The 15,905-nt window shown below is 38.7% G+C and overlaps 1 protein-coding gene across 2 annotated transcripts in view; it reads left to right on the top strand.

Annotated features, from left to right (window-relative positions):
- Window positions 1-2,496: 2,496 nt before the first annotated feature.
- The window catches only part of PIGK (phosphatidylinositol glycan anchor biosynthesis class K), a 95,740-nt gene continuing 82,331 nt past the window's right edge, over window positions 2,497-15,905 (top strand). For both annotated transcript variants that reach the window (XM_006086099.3, XM_023751744.1), the window contains exons 1-3: window positions 2,497-2,614; window positions 5,931-5,984; window positions 7,871-7,962. In XM_006086099.3, the coding sequence (XP_006086161.1) occupies window positions 2,522-2,614; window positions 5,931-5,984; window positions 7,871-7,962 (239 nt within the window). In that variant the 5' untranslated portion in view covers window positions 2,497-2,521. The remainder of the gene's footprint in view (window positions 2,615-5,930; window positions 5,985-7,870; window positions 7,963-15,905) is intronic.

The following is a 15,905-nucleotide window of genomic DNA, read 5'->3' as shown; positions in this document are numbered from 1 at the left end:
ACACTTTTAATGAGCATTAAGGCAGTGTTTATTAAAATACATTTTATTTTAAAAATTGAGCTATCAGCTGTTAAAGTGTGTATACATTTTTTGGCAACACCCTGTATTTACTACCTGGCCCTTAACAGTAAAAGTTGGATGAATGAATGCAGTAAGGTCAAGAAAAATAACAAAAAAAGTGTTAACTGGAATTGGTATTAGATTTCCAGTGATCTTGATAATGGCTTTATTTGGAGTCGTGTAAGTAGACACTAGATTTTGGTGGCAGGCTGATCAAACTTTGATGCCCGAGTCTTCAGCTTGCTAGCTGTGTGGTCTTGGGAAGTCATTTAATTTCTGTGAGCTTCTATTTGGTCATTTGTAAGTTGGAGATAAACAGAGCTACCTTCTTGAGTTACTGTAAAGATGAGCAATAATGCATGTAATTCACATAACAAAGCATCTGATTTATAGAAGGTGCTCAATAAATTCTAGCTCTTGCTTCATTTAATCTGCTGCCATCAAAATTGCTATTCCTTTATCAGTAATGCCTTTTCACTTTTCATATTTTATTTGTCTTCTGTGTTCTCATGTTTTACAATATACGCCACGTCTTTGCTCAAATCTCACCTCTTTAGTGAGGCCATCTGAGTTAATATTAGCCATCCTCTTTAATACTGTAATCTGTCCCCCATCCCAGCATTCCTAACTCTTTTACCCTGTTCTATTTTTCCTTTTCTCACAGAACTTATTATTTCTGGCAATCGCATAAAATATGGCAAGGATTAATCTCAAATTTTTAATGAAGATCTCATTCAAATTCATATGTAAAACAAAGCTATACACAGAAAATTTACATCAGAGAATATACAGATAGTTTATGGACACAAGGAAAGACAATAAAACTTGATAGTAAAGATTCAGAAGTATAACAACCTTGAGGTAACTTTGTACCAAGGAATTTAGAAGTGGAAAAATGTTATAATTTGGTGTTAGGTTGTATATTTGGATGGCACTGTAAATTTGTACACTTTGGGAAGCAACATTAATAGCCACTAAAATTTTTATATCTTTTAACTCAAGATTTCCATTATAGAAAAATTATCCAAAGAAAATAATTGAACAAATGTGAAAAGACAACACACAAAGATACTCTTTACAATATTATTTTTATAGTAAAGCTTAGAAACTTTGTATTGTTCATTTGAAGGGCAATTACTTTGGCTAAGGCATCCATAGGGATGGAATTCCATGTTACCACTCAATGTTAAAATGATGAAGATTATGAAGCATCTGTGGACACAAAAGGGGCCACATACTAAACCTGAGGAGCTCAGTGGAGGCCTGCATGGAAAGCCTTACAAACTCAGAGACCTAAAGTAACCACGCAGGATGGTCTGAAACTAAAACTGCCTAACTGAAAGCGAGTCATGGCAGTTGGTTATGTCCTAGGCTGGTATCTTCCTTGACAAAGTTCAATCTTTACCTTAACTGAGCCTGTCTATTGTCTTTTAGAATCTATGATAACATACTATTGGAATAGCAAGGTAATTTCCTTTTTCCAGACCCCTCGGGGCACACTCCCACCAGAGCAGGAGACCACAGAACCCCTTATTATTATTGTTATCGTGTTTATTGTTAACTATCCTATACCCACCAATGTAAAAGAAGTATGTGTTTATTCGTTTTACCTTTAATCCAGTCCCAGAAATGTTCCCGCTTTGCTTTCTCCTGCCTCCCTAATCTATCACCAATGGGTTTCATGTAACCCTCTTAGTTCTTCTCTGATTCTAATGTAAAAAATAAGGTGCAAAACTGCCATTCTCTGGAGAGTTTCTCAATCCACTGAGACATTGCCTCCCGGCAATTGTCATCAATTTGGCTCAAACTATATACATTCTTACAGGTTGAGACAGCATAAACACATGTTTATGTCGTGCTATTTGAAAAATAGAATTTAAAATTGAATGCATATAATGAACATCATTGAACAAGTATACATGATCTTATTAAGTCCTCAGACTGTCTTTTAGATGATTTAGCTCCAGAATTACTGAAGAAACAAAAACGTAACTAATTTCTACATGTTCATTCTTTCAATAAGTAATAGGCCTCAACGTGTTGCAGCACCCACCTATCTTCCTATTTGCAAAAGATCCAATTAATCATCTTTTTGTGCTTACATGCTTGCTCTTCCCACCACATCCAGCTTCATATATTCAGAGAATTGGCAGCACCACGCAAAAAAGGAATTAGCTTCTGAGAGCTTGTGGGATCACAGGTTTGTCTTTCTCACCTTTCACACTTGTATTTCAAACCTGTATACTTATTTTACAATGTCCAAATTGAAAATGCAATAAAGATAAAGGTTCGATTCCCTCTATCTTCACCCAGAAAGCCTGGGAAACTCCAGATCTGAGGACAGATGACAAGCCGGCCACCTGGAGAGGAGGCGGGTGTCGCAAAAACACGCCAGCCCGCCGCGCTGCTTTACGGCACTCGCTCCGCCCCCTCCGGGTGCCGGAGGCTGAACCCGGCAAACATGGCAGCCGCCTCCTATTTTAGCCGGGCTATGGCTGCCCTGGCAGGGTTGCTGCTCTTGTCCTTCGGCAGCTTGGCCACTAGTCAGATCGAGGTAGGAGTCAGGCCCTCCGAGCGACCGGGCCCTGGGAGGACAGCGTGGTCGGGGCCGCGAGCGCCCAGCCGATGTCCGATACACAGAAGCCGAGGGAAGCCTCCCTGGGATGTGGAAGGGTGTCACGGGGCAGGGCTTTCTCAGCCTGTTGCAGCCTTTTAAACCGACGAATTAAAAGAATCAAATTCTGGGAGGGGGCGAGGACCCGATCCTCTGCGCCCGGTGTGCACGCCCTGCGGCTGAAAGGCGAGCACGGAGCGCAGCCCTTTCCTGCTGTTAAACTGCAGCGCGCCGCTCGGCCGGGAGTCGGGTGGGTGCGGTGTTTGGGTTTTGGCTCGCAGGACGTTCTGGCCTCGCGTAAAGCTTCCACTGTGCCCCGCGCTCTGATAAGAAACACCGCGCCCCGTTCTTCAGTCTAGATCTCTTCTAGCACCGTCTTCAGGGGCCCGTGTAGTCAGCAGGCATTGGAAGGTCTGCGTCCCAGCCGTGCCTTCTGGCTGCCCCATTTCCCAAGGGGTTGCTCCTAGGCGGGGAGCCTGGGGCTTTAAACAACAAACACCTCTCTTTATCGCACTTTTTAATCAAAACTAAGTTCTGTGTTCTGAGCTTCTAAAGTTGCTTTTACCACTGGTTTAATGCAGGCCTGGTAATTTCTTGCCGAGACCAGTGCAATGACTGCAATTACTTTACCTCGTTTCCCCCAGGCTTCCAAACTCCCCTCACTTTGAGGTTAGTCTTCATAAAATGTAAACCTGATCAGGTTATTCTTCTGATTGAATCTTTCCCACTGCATGCCGAATAAAGTTAGCATCATGCTCTGGCCTCTGTCTACTTTTCCAGCTTTCATATTGGAACCCATTCTGCCCACCACCTCAGTACATTGAATTTAGATCAGTGGACTCCAAACTTTAAACGGATATTGAGCATGCACTTTCTCTCTCTCTCTCTCTCTCTCTCTCTCTCTCTCTTTATATATATATATGAACTACTGCTAATTTATATATTCAACATTTATAAAGCATATTTTTGAGGTAATACGAATATGAATAGGAGTTCGGTTTTCCTCCTTTACTCTAGTGATTTATCTTGTACACTTCAGTTTGGATGCCATTACTCTTTTTTTCTTTTGATTGTTTCTGTGCTTTTTCACATTACCATGTTTTATACCTCCTGATTCTTTTGTCCCTTTAGTAAGATGCAGTAAAACCTTTCCCTATCCCTTTCCTTTGATATTGCCGTTGTAATTTGTACATTAAGCTTGTATAGCATTCATCGATTATAACTCATGTATGCTTTGTATTATCTATTATTCCATAATTTTTCACTTGGAGTGCAATGGCTCCCTAACTAGTCTCTACATCAAGTCATTCTTTCTTCCCTTCAATCTATTCTCCAAGCTACAGCTAGAGTAACTTTTAAAAATGCATGTCTGATCATGTGACCAGTGTACACCTTAATATTGCTCTAAGGATAAAGGACAAAATCTCTATATGACCCCATAAACAAAGCCCTGCATACTTTGGCCCCTACCCACACCCCCAGTTCTCTCTCTCTTTCAAACTTTTAGTTATGCTAATCTTTTTTCAGTTTCTCAACACCTTTAAGCCCCACCTGCCATTAGGGCCCATATTTCCTTTGTCTGGAACTATCTTTCCTCTTTTCATCTTTTGGATCCTAACCCAAATGTCACTTCTCTAGGGAAACCTTCCCTAAACCTCTCCACACCATACCCCCCAAATTAGGTCATTTCCCCCTGTTATACTCTTTCATGATACTGTGTATCTTACCTTGATAGAATTTATAGGTTGGCAACTGCTTCATATGTCTAGCAAATTGGATAGTAACCTCTTTGGAGGCAAGTACTCTGATTGTTTTTGCCCAACATTGTATTCTGAGCACTCAGGACAGTGACTGGCACATGGCACCCAACAAAGTGATGAGTGAATGAATGAATGAATGAATGACATTGTGTAATGTGCATGCTTGTCTTTTGTATTGAACTCGGATTCTTGAGAGAAAGCAGCATGCTCTTCAATGATTTTTATATCACTTTATATTACATAGTAAATCTGGCATATAACTGGTGCTCCACTAATCATATGTAGAATGAATGAGTAACTTTGCAATGCCTATATTGTCTGAAAAAATCACAAAAGAGTTTTGCTATCTCAACTTTTTCCCTAAAGTCCTAATGCCCCCTAAAGTCTTAATGATCCAAGAATTTTGGAACTGGAAAGGACATTCAGCTCTCATTTTCTGCTTGAGGAAAATCAACTCTAAAGAGCTGAATGACTTACCCCAGTCTCGCAGGTGAGGGATATGACCTGGGCTATAAAACTCAGATCTTCAAATCCCTAAACCAGTGCTTTATGCACCATCGCACATTGCTTTTTTAAAGCATCTAGGTAGCTGTTGAGAATGGTTAAAAATAAATATGTGTGTATGTCTGTGTATGCACACACACACATTTGAGTGATTTTTTAAAAATTTCATTCCCCCTGAAATTTTCTTGCCAGTTGAAAATTAAAACAGCTAACATAAGTTATACAATTACTAGGTTCCAATCACCATTCCTATATTCTGTGAGCCAGGTAACATCATTTTTATAGATGGGGAAATGGAGGTGCAGAGAAGTTAAACAGCTTTCCTAAGTTTATACAAGTAATAAGTAATAGGACCCAGATTTGGATCCAGGCAGTTTGACTGGTCTAGTAACACTGCTTGGGAGCAGCTCTGAGGTCATTATGGTTTATATTCATTATTCTTTTAGTATATAATAAAAATCATGTTCATTAGGTATCTGGATGCTGAAGTTTTTAATGTTCCATGCCAGCAAATATAATTCAGATTCACTTTAACAGATTAGTGAAGTGATACATGACAGCATGCCAGAGAATGTGCTCAATCAAATATATTGGTAAGTTCAAATGAAGTAATTGGAAGCACCCAGCGCAGAGGACGAATGAATATTGAATGAAATTTCAACAGGAAGGTTACTACTTGTTATGTTTAGAAATCAAGATATGAAATAAGTCATTCACAATTGGAAGACTGAATGGAAAACTAGAAGCATATAAGGAAGAGATGACTGGGATAAAAACAAACAGCGCCTCCCTAAAATAATGCCCCCTAACAGAAAAATAAAACTCTATTGGTCCTTCATAGGTCAAAAACTAGCATCTTTATAAACTTACATAATGATGACTTATTGTTATTATAACTGTAAAAACTCCATGGATCTTGACTGTCCTTTACCAGTCTTTACTCTGGGAAATGTGGCTTTCTTCTAATCTTTTTGCTATTATTTGACTGATAGGAACAAGCAGAGCAGTTCTTTAGAAGTGGCCACACAAACAACTGGGCTGTTTTGGTAAGTAAGTTCTATGAAGGTATACCATGCTATTCACTTAGATATGTGTCTGAGAAATTTTGTGTGAATCAAAATTTTGAAAATAAAATTTATTGTATCATATTACCAATTGGTTCAGATATACATTATACTATTTCTGCTCAAGTTAGGGAACCTGTAGATTCTTTGCTACTGATGGGTAGTGATTTTGTTTCTAGCTTTTTGGTTTTGATTTTTGCTAATACAGGCAGTGTTATAGTGGAAATCCTTGAATACATATTTTTGCATACTGATATGAGCTAAATCAAAAGATAAGTACATTTTCAAACTTGATGTATATTGCATATTACCCTTTTAGAAGATTTAGTTTAGTTTATGTTTATTTTAGTTTAGTCAGTAGAACATGAGTATTCATTTCCCTGCACTTTTGCCAGTACTATGAATTGCCAGACTTTTTGGATACCTATCACTTTGTGTTTTTTAAATTATGATAGAAGTTGAGCATCTTTAAGAGTTTTATTGTCCATTTTTAATACTCTTGTTATGAAATGCTTGCTCTCATCCTTTGCCTATTTTTCAAAATCGGATTATTGTGTGATGATTGTTTCAAGTTTTTCATTTCAGTTAGGATTTTATGCTATTTTTCATATATGAAGTTTTACTTTTTTATGTAGTAAAAAATTTTAGTTTTTTTCTTATTGGATTCTAAGTTGAACATTTATTTTAATAAAAAGAACTTGTAGTTCCTTTCTGTTTGCAGGGCAAGAACATTTATGCTAGTCTCAAAACTATTGTACTTACACTATTAGCAGAGGCATGTGGTAGGAGGTAGAAGGGTGCTTGATGGGTAGGTATATTACTACCTGACCCCAATCTCTGTTACCTCTTTTGGAATGGATTCTCAAGAGACCTGACTTTTGAGGTACGGCATTAGATTTTTCTAGTTCTTTTGATATCATTTTTAGGAATCCTTTTTTAAAATGCCAATTTGTGTCCCTTTAGAACTTGTATTTTTTATATCAATATATAAAAATAATTGCAAAGCATTCTACAAGTAAAGTTTTTAAATGTAAAACTAGCATTATTTCTAGTTTTCTGTTCAGTTTAACAGCTTTATAGCAAACACATTCTCTTATGTACAGATAAAACTTTTGTATGTTATGTTATGTTTTAGTATCTATTTTATAATTTTCACAACTAAAATTAGGAAGAAATCTAGAGTAAAAGGAATATTATATAACCCAATTCTGTGAAGGGATTATGCGCACTGTCTTTGATTTTAAAGAATTGAATCTTTTAGAAACAGGAACTTTCTAGAGTCACAGAAATTGAGGGTAACTAAGTTGGTTCACTATTTGATTGAATTCACCAAAGATTTTTTTTTTCTCTTAAGCTGAGTGGCCTTTTTATTTAATGCTAGTTATAAAAGACCTCTCTCTAGAGCAGCGGTTCTCAACCTGTGGGTCACGACCCTTTCACAGGGGTCGCCTAAGACCATCGGAAAACACATATATAATTACATATCGTTTTTGTGATTAATCACTATGCTTGAATTATGTTCAATTTGAAACAATGAAAATACATCCTGCATATCAGATATTTACATTACGATTCATAACAGTAGCAAAATTACAGTTATGAAGTAGCAACGAAAATAATTTTATGGTTGGGGGTCACCATAACATGAGGAACTGTATTAAAGGGTCGCGGCACTAGGAAGGTTGAGAACCACTGCTCTAGAGAGATTGGTTTTATTGACAATTCTTTATGTGCTTTGCGTTTCTAAGCCTGAATTATGATATACTCTTTTTTTAGGCATCTCTATATCCTACCTAAAGAGAAATAATTCTGTACTTTTGTGGCTTATTTTGATTCATAAAAATAACATATTGGTTTTAATACTTTAGGTGTGTACATCCCGATTCTGGTTTAATTATCGACATGTTGCAAATACACTTTCTGTTTATAGAAGTGTGAAGAGGCTAGGCATTCCTGACAGGTAAGAATTCATAATAAAGAGTAACTCTGAACTTTAGTAAAAATCACTCTTAGATGATTGTTTTATTACATTTGCATTTTTGTGTTGTTTTTAAAAAAGATAAGGAAATTTGAAGTTTTTTTTTTTTTTATTGTTGTTAGAACATACCACCATGTATAACTTACTTAAGACCATAATGGAAAATTATATAAAACATCAAGCAATACTAATGTAAAAATTTAGATAAAGTAAAATTTATTTAATCATTAAATGCCTCAGTGTGGGGTTTTGATTGCAGACAACAGAAGACAATTCTGACTGGTTGAAGTAGAAAAGGAATTTATGGAAAGCATATTGATTAGTATGCTTCCCAAATTGATGGGAAGGCTGTAGCTGTAAATAGTCAGAAACAAGGAAGACTAGGTAGCAGAGAAGACATTTCTAAAAACAATGACATAAAACCAGTCCAGTGACAACAATGCAGCTGTGAATTGCTGAAGTCTAGACTTAGGTACTGCATAGCTACTATCATTGCCTTTGGAAACTTAATGTTGGTACTGCTGCCTGCTGCCAAAATCCAACCTTCGCTGTCCCAGCTTCTTAGTCTCTAGCTCTTAATTTAGAGCCCTTGGAAGGATGTGAAATTGTCAGAGCATAGATGAAGTGCCCTTGTTAATGCTCCATGGGGGTTGGTGGGGCAAGAAAAACTATATGGCATTGTTAGCAGTTCCTTATTCCCTTTTTTGCACTCTGCCACCTGCTGCTGATGCCTGCCATGTTCTGCGTGTGCCCCCTGGTGGTCAGTGCACATCATAGCAACCGGTTGTTCAGTTGTTCTTCCGTTCAGTCTATTTGCATATTAGGGTTTTATATATATACTAGAGGCACGGTGCACAAAACTTTGTGCACTCGGGGGGGTCCCTCAGTCCAGCCTATGCCCTCTTGCAGTCTGGGACCCCTCGGAGGATGTCCACCTGCTGGCTTAGGCCCGCTCCCTGGGGGATCGGGACCAAGCTGGCAGTCAGACATCCCTCTGGCAGCCTGGGAGCCCTCAGGGAATGTCCACTTGCCAGTGGGGAGCAGGCCTAAGCTGCAGTCGGACATCCTTAGCGCTGCTGAGGAGGCGGGAGAGGCTGGCTTGTGGCTGAGCAGCCTGGCTTGTGGCTGAGCAGAGCTCCCCCTGTGGGAGCACACTGACCGCCAGGGGCAGCTCCTGCATTGAGCGTCTGCCCCCCGGTGGTCAATGTGTGTCATAGTGACCAGTCATTCCCAGTCGTTCTGCTGTTAGGGTCAGTTTGCATATTACCCTTTTATTATATAGGATAGAGGCCTGGTACACGGGTGGGGGCCAGCTGGTTTGCCCTGAAGGGTGTCCCGGATCAGGGTGGGGGTCCCGCTGAGTGCCTGGCCAGCCTGGGTGAGGGGCTGATGGCTGTTTTCAGGCTGGCCACACCCCCTTTAAGGTGGAGGGTCCCTACTGGGGTGCCTGGCCAGTCTGGGTGAGGGGCTGAGGGCCGTTTTCAGGCTGGCCAAGCCTCCCCCCCGCCCCCCGGCAACAGAAGCTCCCAGCCTCTCCTTTTTTTATTTTTTTTTTTATTCTGGAATTTATTTACCTTCTATAATTGAAACTTTGTAGCCTTGAGAGGAGCTCAGAGTCAGCCAGGGCGGGCAGGAGGGAAGCTTGGCGTCCTCCATCGCCAGGGGCAACCCACTCCCGCTTGCTCCAGCTCCGTGGCCACGGCTGGCTGAAAGCAGGTATCTGGGGTTTATTTACCTTCTATAATTGAAACTTTGTTGCTTTGAGTGGAGCTCAGAGCCAGGCGGCAGGCAGGAAGCTTGGCTTCCTCCATCATTGGGACAACCAAGCCTCCTGCATGCTCCTGCCAGCCGCCTTCTTGGTTGGGTTAATTTGCATATAGTTGCTCTGATTGGCTGGTAGGCGTGGCTTAAGGAGTAGTGAAGGTATGGTCAATTTGCATGTTTGTCTTTTATTAGTGTAGACTAGAGGCCCAGTGCACGACATTCTTGCAGTGGGGGACATGGGGATCCCTCAGCCCGACCTGCACCCTCTCCAATCTGGGAGCCCTCAGGGGAGCCCTCTCCCATCTGGGAGTTTCTGTCTGTCTTTGCAATCATATGAGCGAATTGTCTGAGACCCTAACTCAGTTTGGTTTGTTGCTTACAGAATAATAGAGGCTTGTTTTTTTCTTTGCTTCATTGGTGGAGATTTCCTGGAAGTTTTAGGATATTTTCCCTTTAATTTTTCCTAGACACTCTGATTTTACTTATGTCTCTTACCTTTGCTTTCCCTCCATCCCCCACCGCAACAGTAACTTGCTCCAGGTTCATTTTGCTCTACTGTCTAGGAGATCCGTCTGCCACCAGAACTATCATTCCCAGCATTCCTGGTGCTCCCCGCGCTCTGGGCTTCTGCTTCCGGTCCTGGGGCTGCCACCAGACCTACTATTCCCAGAATTCCTGGTGCTCCCTGAGCTCTTGGTTTTCCCTTCCTGCTCTGTCTCCATCCCACGGCCTCCCACTCTGCCAAGTCTTCCAAGCTGCCAGCTCTCCCTCTCTGCTCTCCGTCTGGTGGCTTGGGGAGCCAAGTTCCCCAAGCCGCTCCACTCTCTGCTGGCTCTCCCGCTCTGCTCTCCGCCCAGTGGCTTGGGGGGGGGGTGCAGCGACCGAGGGAGCCATGTCCCCCCAAGCTGCCGGCTCTCCCACTCTGCTCTCCTCCCAGCGCCTGTGTATGCAAATTAACCCACCATCTTTGTCAGGTTAATTTGCATACTCACTCCTGATTGGCTGGTGGGCATCGTGGAGCGATGGTCAATTTACATGTTTCTCTTTTATTATATAGGATAGATTTCCCAATTCCTACTTTAAGTATCTGTGGGTGGGATGATCTTACCAGGGAATTTTAAATTCATTTCTTTCTATTAGATAGAAGTAGATAAGAGTCTTGCCTAAGACAAGTTAACTTTAACTTTACTCATGCCCTACCTTCCTACTATTTAAGTTCCCTCCAGTGCACTTTTTTATTTTTGGTCTGGTGTTTTAAATTCTTTCTCAAGTAATAAATATTAGAATTATAAATGTGAATTCTGGTAAATTTTTTTTATAAATTAAAAAATTACTAATTGCCTATATTGTTGTTTTTAAAATTACATTGTTAATACAGCTTTTAATGATTGCTTTTTATGCTGATATGGATTAGATGGTATACCAAAGAGGGCATTTTCTAAGGTAGAGCATTAATAAGGTATTTCAGCAATTTTTGTGTGTTTTTTCTTATTAATGGAGAAGGGCATGGCTGTTATGGTTCTTTAAAAATACTTTTGGCTTTTTCTCTAATGAGATCAGCCAAAAGGGACTCCTGTTTTTTTCTCCTCTTTTACCCACCCTGTACCAAACATTCATTATCCACCGTAATTCAGCACTGTGTTAGAGATTTTATAATGAATTATTTCATTTATTCTTGGAGGCCTTTTTGAGAGATTGTATTTTTTCCTATTTTACATATTAAAAATGATTACTTAGAGTGATTAAATGACTTAACTAAGTTCCATTAAAGGTAACATTAAATAATGAAAACATAATTTGAATCCAGGTCTTTTGCCTTTATGGCTGGAGCATTTCTGTTATATCTTAGCTATCTCCTCCCTCCTTAAGAATTTATAACAGTTAATATTTATGTAGTATTTATAATTAGAAAATTTAAAAAATTTCTTTTTATTCTTAGGGCATTCCTATAGAGGTAGGTGTAATTATTCACACTGATCATTTAATACCTTATTAAATTAAAAGTATATATCTACATGATGAATATAATGTTGGGATGTTGTGAAAATCGTTAATATTACTTTAATAAATATGCCTGGTCGATGTGGCTCAGTAGTTGAGTATCGACCCATGCACGGAGGTCAGTGGTTCGATTCCCAGTCAGGGCACATGCCTGGATGCAGGCTCCATTCCAGTAGGGGACGTGCGGGAGGCAGCTGATTGATGGGTTGATGTTTTTCCTCTCATTGATGTTTCTATCTCTCTCTCCCTCTCCCTTCCTCTCTAAAATCAATAATAATAAATTTACAAAACCACCAAAAAACCCCTAAAACTTAAAAAAAGAATTTAAAATGTATTATAAAAAATAAATATAAGGAATGCCTCTCTTGTTACCATGTTATTTTTTCCATAGTTTTTATTGTTGTCTAAGTATTACTTCACGTTTTATGTACTTCTTGCTTCTTTATTTCATCATGTTTGTAACTGTAATACATGCTTCTGTATTTCAGCAGCTTTGTAGCTGTTTATTCTGCCTCTAAAGTCTTTCCCTTCCAACTCATCCTACAGACAGCTGTTAAATTATCTTTCTCAGACACTGCTTTTGTCTTTTACTCTCACAATCAAGAATCTGCAGTGACTCTCTGTTGCCTCTCCATAAAATCCAAAATTTTCAACCAGCCTTTAGTCATTAACTACAGCTTTGTCATTTCCAGTTTACTATGTTCATTTTTTTTTGTTTTGACATCTGCTACATAATATTTAGTAACTCCCATTTCTATTTTTTTCACTATCCCACCGATAAAACTTAGAATATCCACTGTCCTGTCCTTTCCTACCCATCTATCTTTCTTTTCTTTGTGTCACTGTGTAGAACTTTGTAGACTACTCTTTACAGGGAGGAAATTGAGTGACTTTTAAAAAATCATTACAATTATCCTTGGCTGGATGGCTCAGTTAATTAGAACATTGTCCCATAGCCCAAAAGGTGAGTATGGGAGGCAACCAATCAATCTCTTTCTCTCTCTTCCTCTCTCTCTAAAAATCAATTTAAAAAAGGATATCTTTGGCAGAAAATTTAAAAAAATCATTACAATTAATTTATAAAATTTTCTAAATTAAATATATATTTATAATTTTATTTTATTTTTATTTCATGATTTTGCCTTATTTTTTATGAACAAAAGGACTGGAACTGTAGTAAATGTGCTTTGCAGATTTCAATGTATTGTAGTTATTGTCAAGATAATATTACTTCATGCCTTTGAATGTTCCGATTCTTGTCTTCTGTCACTTCTCAACAGTATTTCCTCAGACAAAATATAAGTAATAATGTTTGAATATGAATACTTAGAATGGTTAAAAACTTGAAATGTGCTCTCAAGTGGAAATAATGACAAAGGTAAAAGGAGCATTTGCACCAGGCTCTCAATGTTTAGGTAATAAGGAGAGCCATTTGCAAGACTAAGAAGATGGTGAAGGGTTTTATGGAGCAGAGAGGACATATCTTTATTGATTTGTAAGTAGATAGGAAAGTTTTGGGATGTTGAATAATCTAGATGCTTATTCCTTCATCAGTGGTATCCCAGTGTCTTTGTTATTGACACTTTCCTCATATCTGATAACTTGATTTTCTTGACTTTATTATTTTTTAGAATTATCTTGAATTCTTGGGTTTTGTTCTTTCATATCAGCTTGTCAAGTTCTTAAAACCCTGCCCCCTTTACTTTGTCATTATTCTCCTCCTTAGAGCACATTTTGATTTGTATTGCAGTGACTTTTAGATTAATTTAGAGGGTGGACTTGTTTATAGTATTAAGTCTTTCAATTTATGAATAATATATGTCTTCATTTAATTATGTGTTTAGCAGCTTGCAAACAAGTTTCATAATTTAAAATTTTTTTTCATAAACATTTTTAGTAGAATTTTTAGTTCTTATATTTTTTGTTGATATTTTAAATGGTACCTTTTAAAATAAATATACATTTTCTGTTGTGTATGTAGTTAGTTCTGTATATTGTTTTAGCAACTTGATGAAGTCTTATTAATTTTAATAATTTGACTATAAAATTTTTGCAAATTGTATATCTGATAAGGGGTTAATATCCAAAATATATAAAGAACTCACACAACACAATAGTAAAAAACAAACAAACTGATTTAAAAATGGGCAGAAGAATCAAACCCTAGACCTTTGGTGTGCAGGCCAGTGCTCTAACCACTGCATCTCTCTCTCTCTCTTTCCCTCTGTCTATCTCTCCCTCCCTCTCTTTTTTTTTTCTCTCTCTCAAAAAATAATGGGCAGAGGATCTGAATAGATATTTTTCAAAGAACACATACAGATGGCCAACAGGTCCATAAAAAGGTGCTCAACATTATTAATCATCAGGGAAATGAAAATCACAACCATATGGGATATCACTTCCCACTTGTTAGAATGGCTGTTATTAAAAAAGACATGATAACAAGTGTTGGCGAGGATGTGGAAAAAAGGGAACCCTGGTGCACTGTTGGTGGGAATGTAAATTGGTGCAGCCACTGTGGAAAACAGTATGGAGGTTCCTCAAAAAATTAAAAATAGAACTACTGAATCATCCAGCAATTTTACTTTTGGGTATTTACCTGAAGGAATTGAAAACACTAACTCAAAAAGATATATGTACTGTCATGTTTATTGCAGTATTATTTACAATAGCCAAGACATGGAAATAAAAGACAATACTGTATGATTACACTTATAAATGCGATCTTAAAAAAGCTAAACTCAAAGATTGAGAGAACAGATACTATTGGTGGTTGCCAGAGGTGGGATGGGTGAAATGGGTGAAGGTGATTAATAGGTACAAACTTCTGGCTATATGATTAATAAATCCTAGGTATGTAATGCATAGCATGGAGGCAAAAAAAATAATAATAACACGCTCTAGAGTCAGATTGCATTAGTCTAGATACTGATTCTGTTATTAAGTTAGACCAGACTACAAAGTCTAGTCTAACTTCAGAAATGGGCAGGAATTATGGGTTGACTTATGTTGCTTTTGCTTCTTATTGCTACCAAATCAAAGAAGCAATGTAAAAGATATGAGATAAGGATATCAGTAAGTGGCTATAGCTCCCCTCTATTTCCCTAGTTTCTCACCTTAGTGGTCCTGAGCCTAGAGAGTGAGAAACCATCCAGGTCAGAGGAATCCAGAACAGTCACTAGGGGGAGCATCACTCAGAGTTCTCCCCACTGTGACGTAAGGCAATTTTCTTTCTGTGCCTGTATTTTGTACTTACATGTTTTACTTCCTGCTATGTCATCAGGCTTTTAGTAAACCTGAGAAAGATAATGCTCGCTTTAAAAAAAAATCTTGGACAAATTATTGAATCTCTCTCATCTTTAGTGCCCTTGTCTGTAAGATGGGGAAACAATACCTGCATGGGTTGAATCTACTTGGTTCATCAGTCTGGTTGGGAGTACAGACTGGATAGGAACAGTATGCCTATTAGTAGGAAAAGGAGAAAGAGCAGATGCTTGCATGAGTCATGTTAATGATAAAACACTGGGATCTGTAACATTCCACAACTTTTTAATGTTGACATATCTAAAACTATTTTTGAGTTCTATCATCTGCTAAAGCCTTATTCTTGACTTTCTGTAAAGTTGTGTTCCATTCTAATATTCATTCTCCTTATTTGAACTAGCTTTAGTGATTCCTTGCAATTAAGAGAGCCTGACTAGAATGGGTAAAGGGTTAACAACACTCTTTCCTTTTACAAAAGAATTTGACTTTTGTTCACTTTGTAACTCTGTTCCCTTGGGTATGTGATAGAGGTAAGCAACATTACTTATGGCAAATATGTTCCCTATAGATTAGATAACTGCGATTGAAACTTCGTGGCCCATGCGCAGAAGTCGGTTTTCGGCCTGGGCGAGTCTATTTTGAAGAAGTGGCGTTAGAAGAAGTGGGGGGTGTCGGTCGGTCGGGCGACAGGAGATGCGGCGCAGGCGGGCTGCGGGATACGCAGCCATACCTTTGGGTTTCTCTGAATGGGATGAATTCTTGTAATTAGGCTTGTTCCTTTTAAGGACCCTGCAAACTGTGTCTATGGAGTTATTGCATAAGGTATTAACTCCAGTGGGGCATGAGGATTCTAAGCCAAAATGGATGTAAATCTCATTCCCTCATACCTGGGTTGT

The sequence above is a fragment of the Myotis lucifugus genome, unplaced genomic scaffold (genome assembly GCF_000147115.1).
Source record: "Myotis lucifugus unplaced genomic scaffold, Myoluc2.0 scaffold_25, whole genome shotgun sequence".
In the NCBI taxonomy this organism is placed as follows: Eukaryota; Metazoa; Chordata; class Mammalia; order Chiroptera; family Vespertilionidae; genus Myotis; species Myotis lucifugus.
This window is presented reverse-complemented; position numbering and strand designations above follow the sequence as displayed.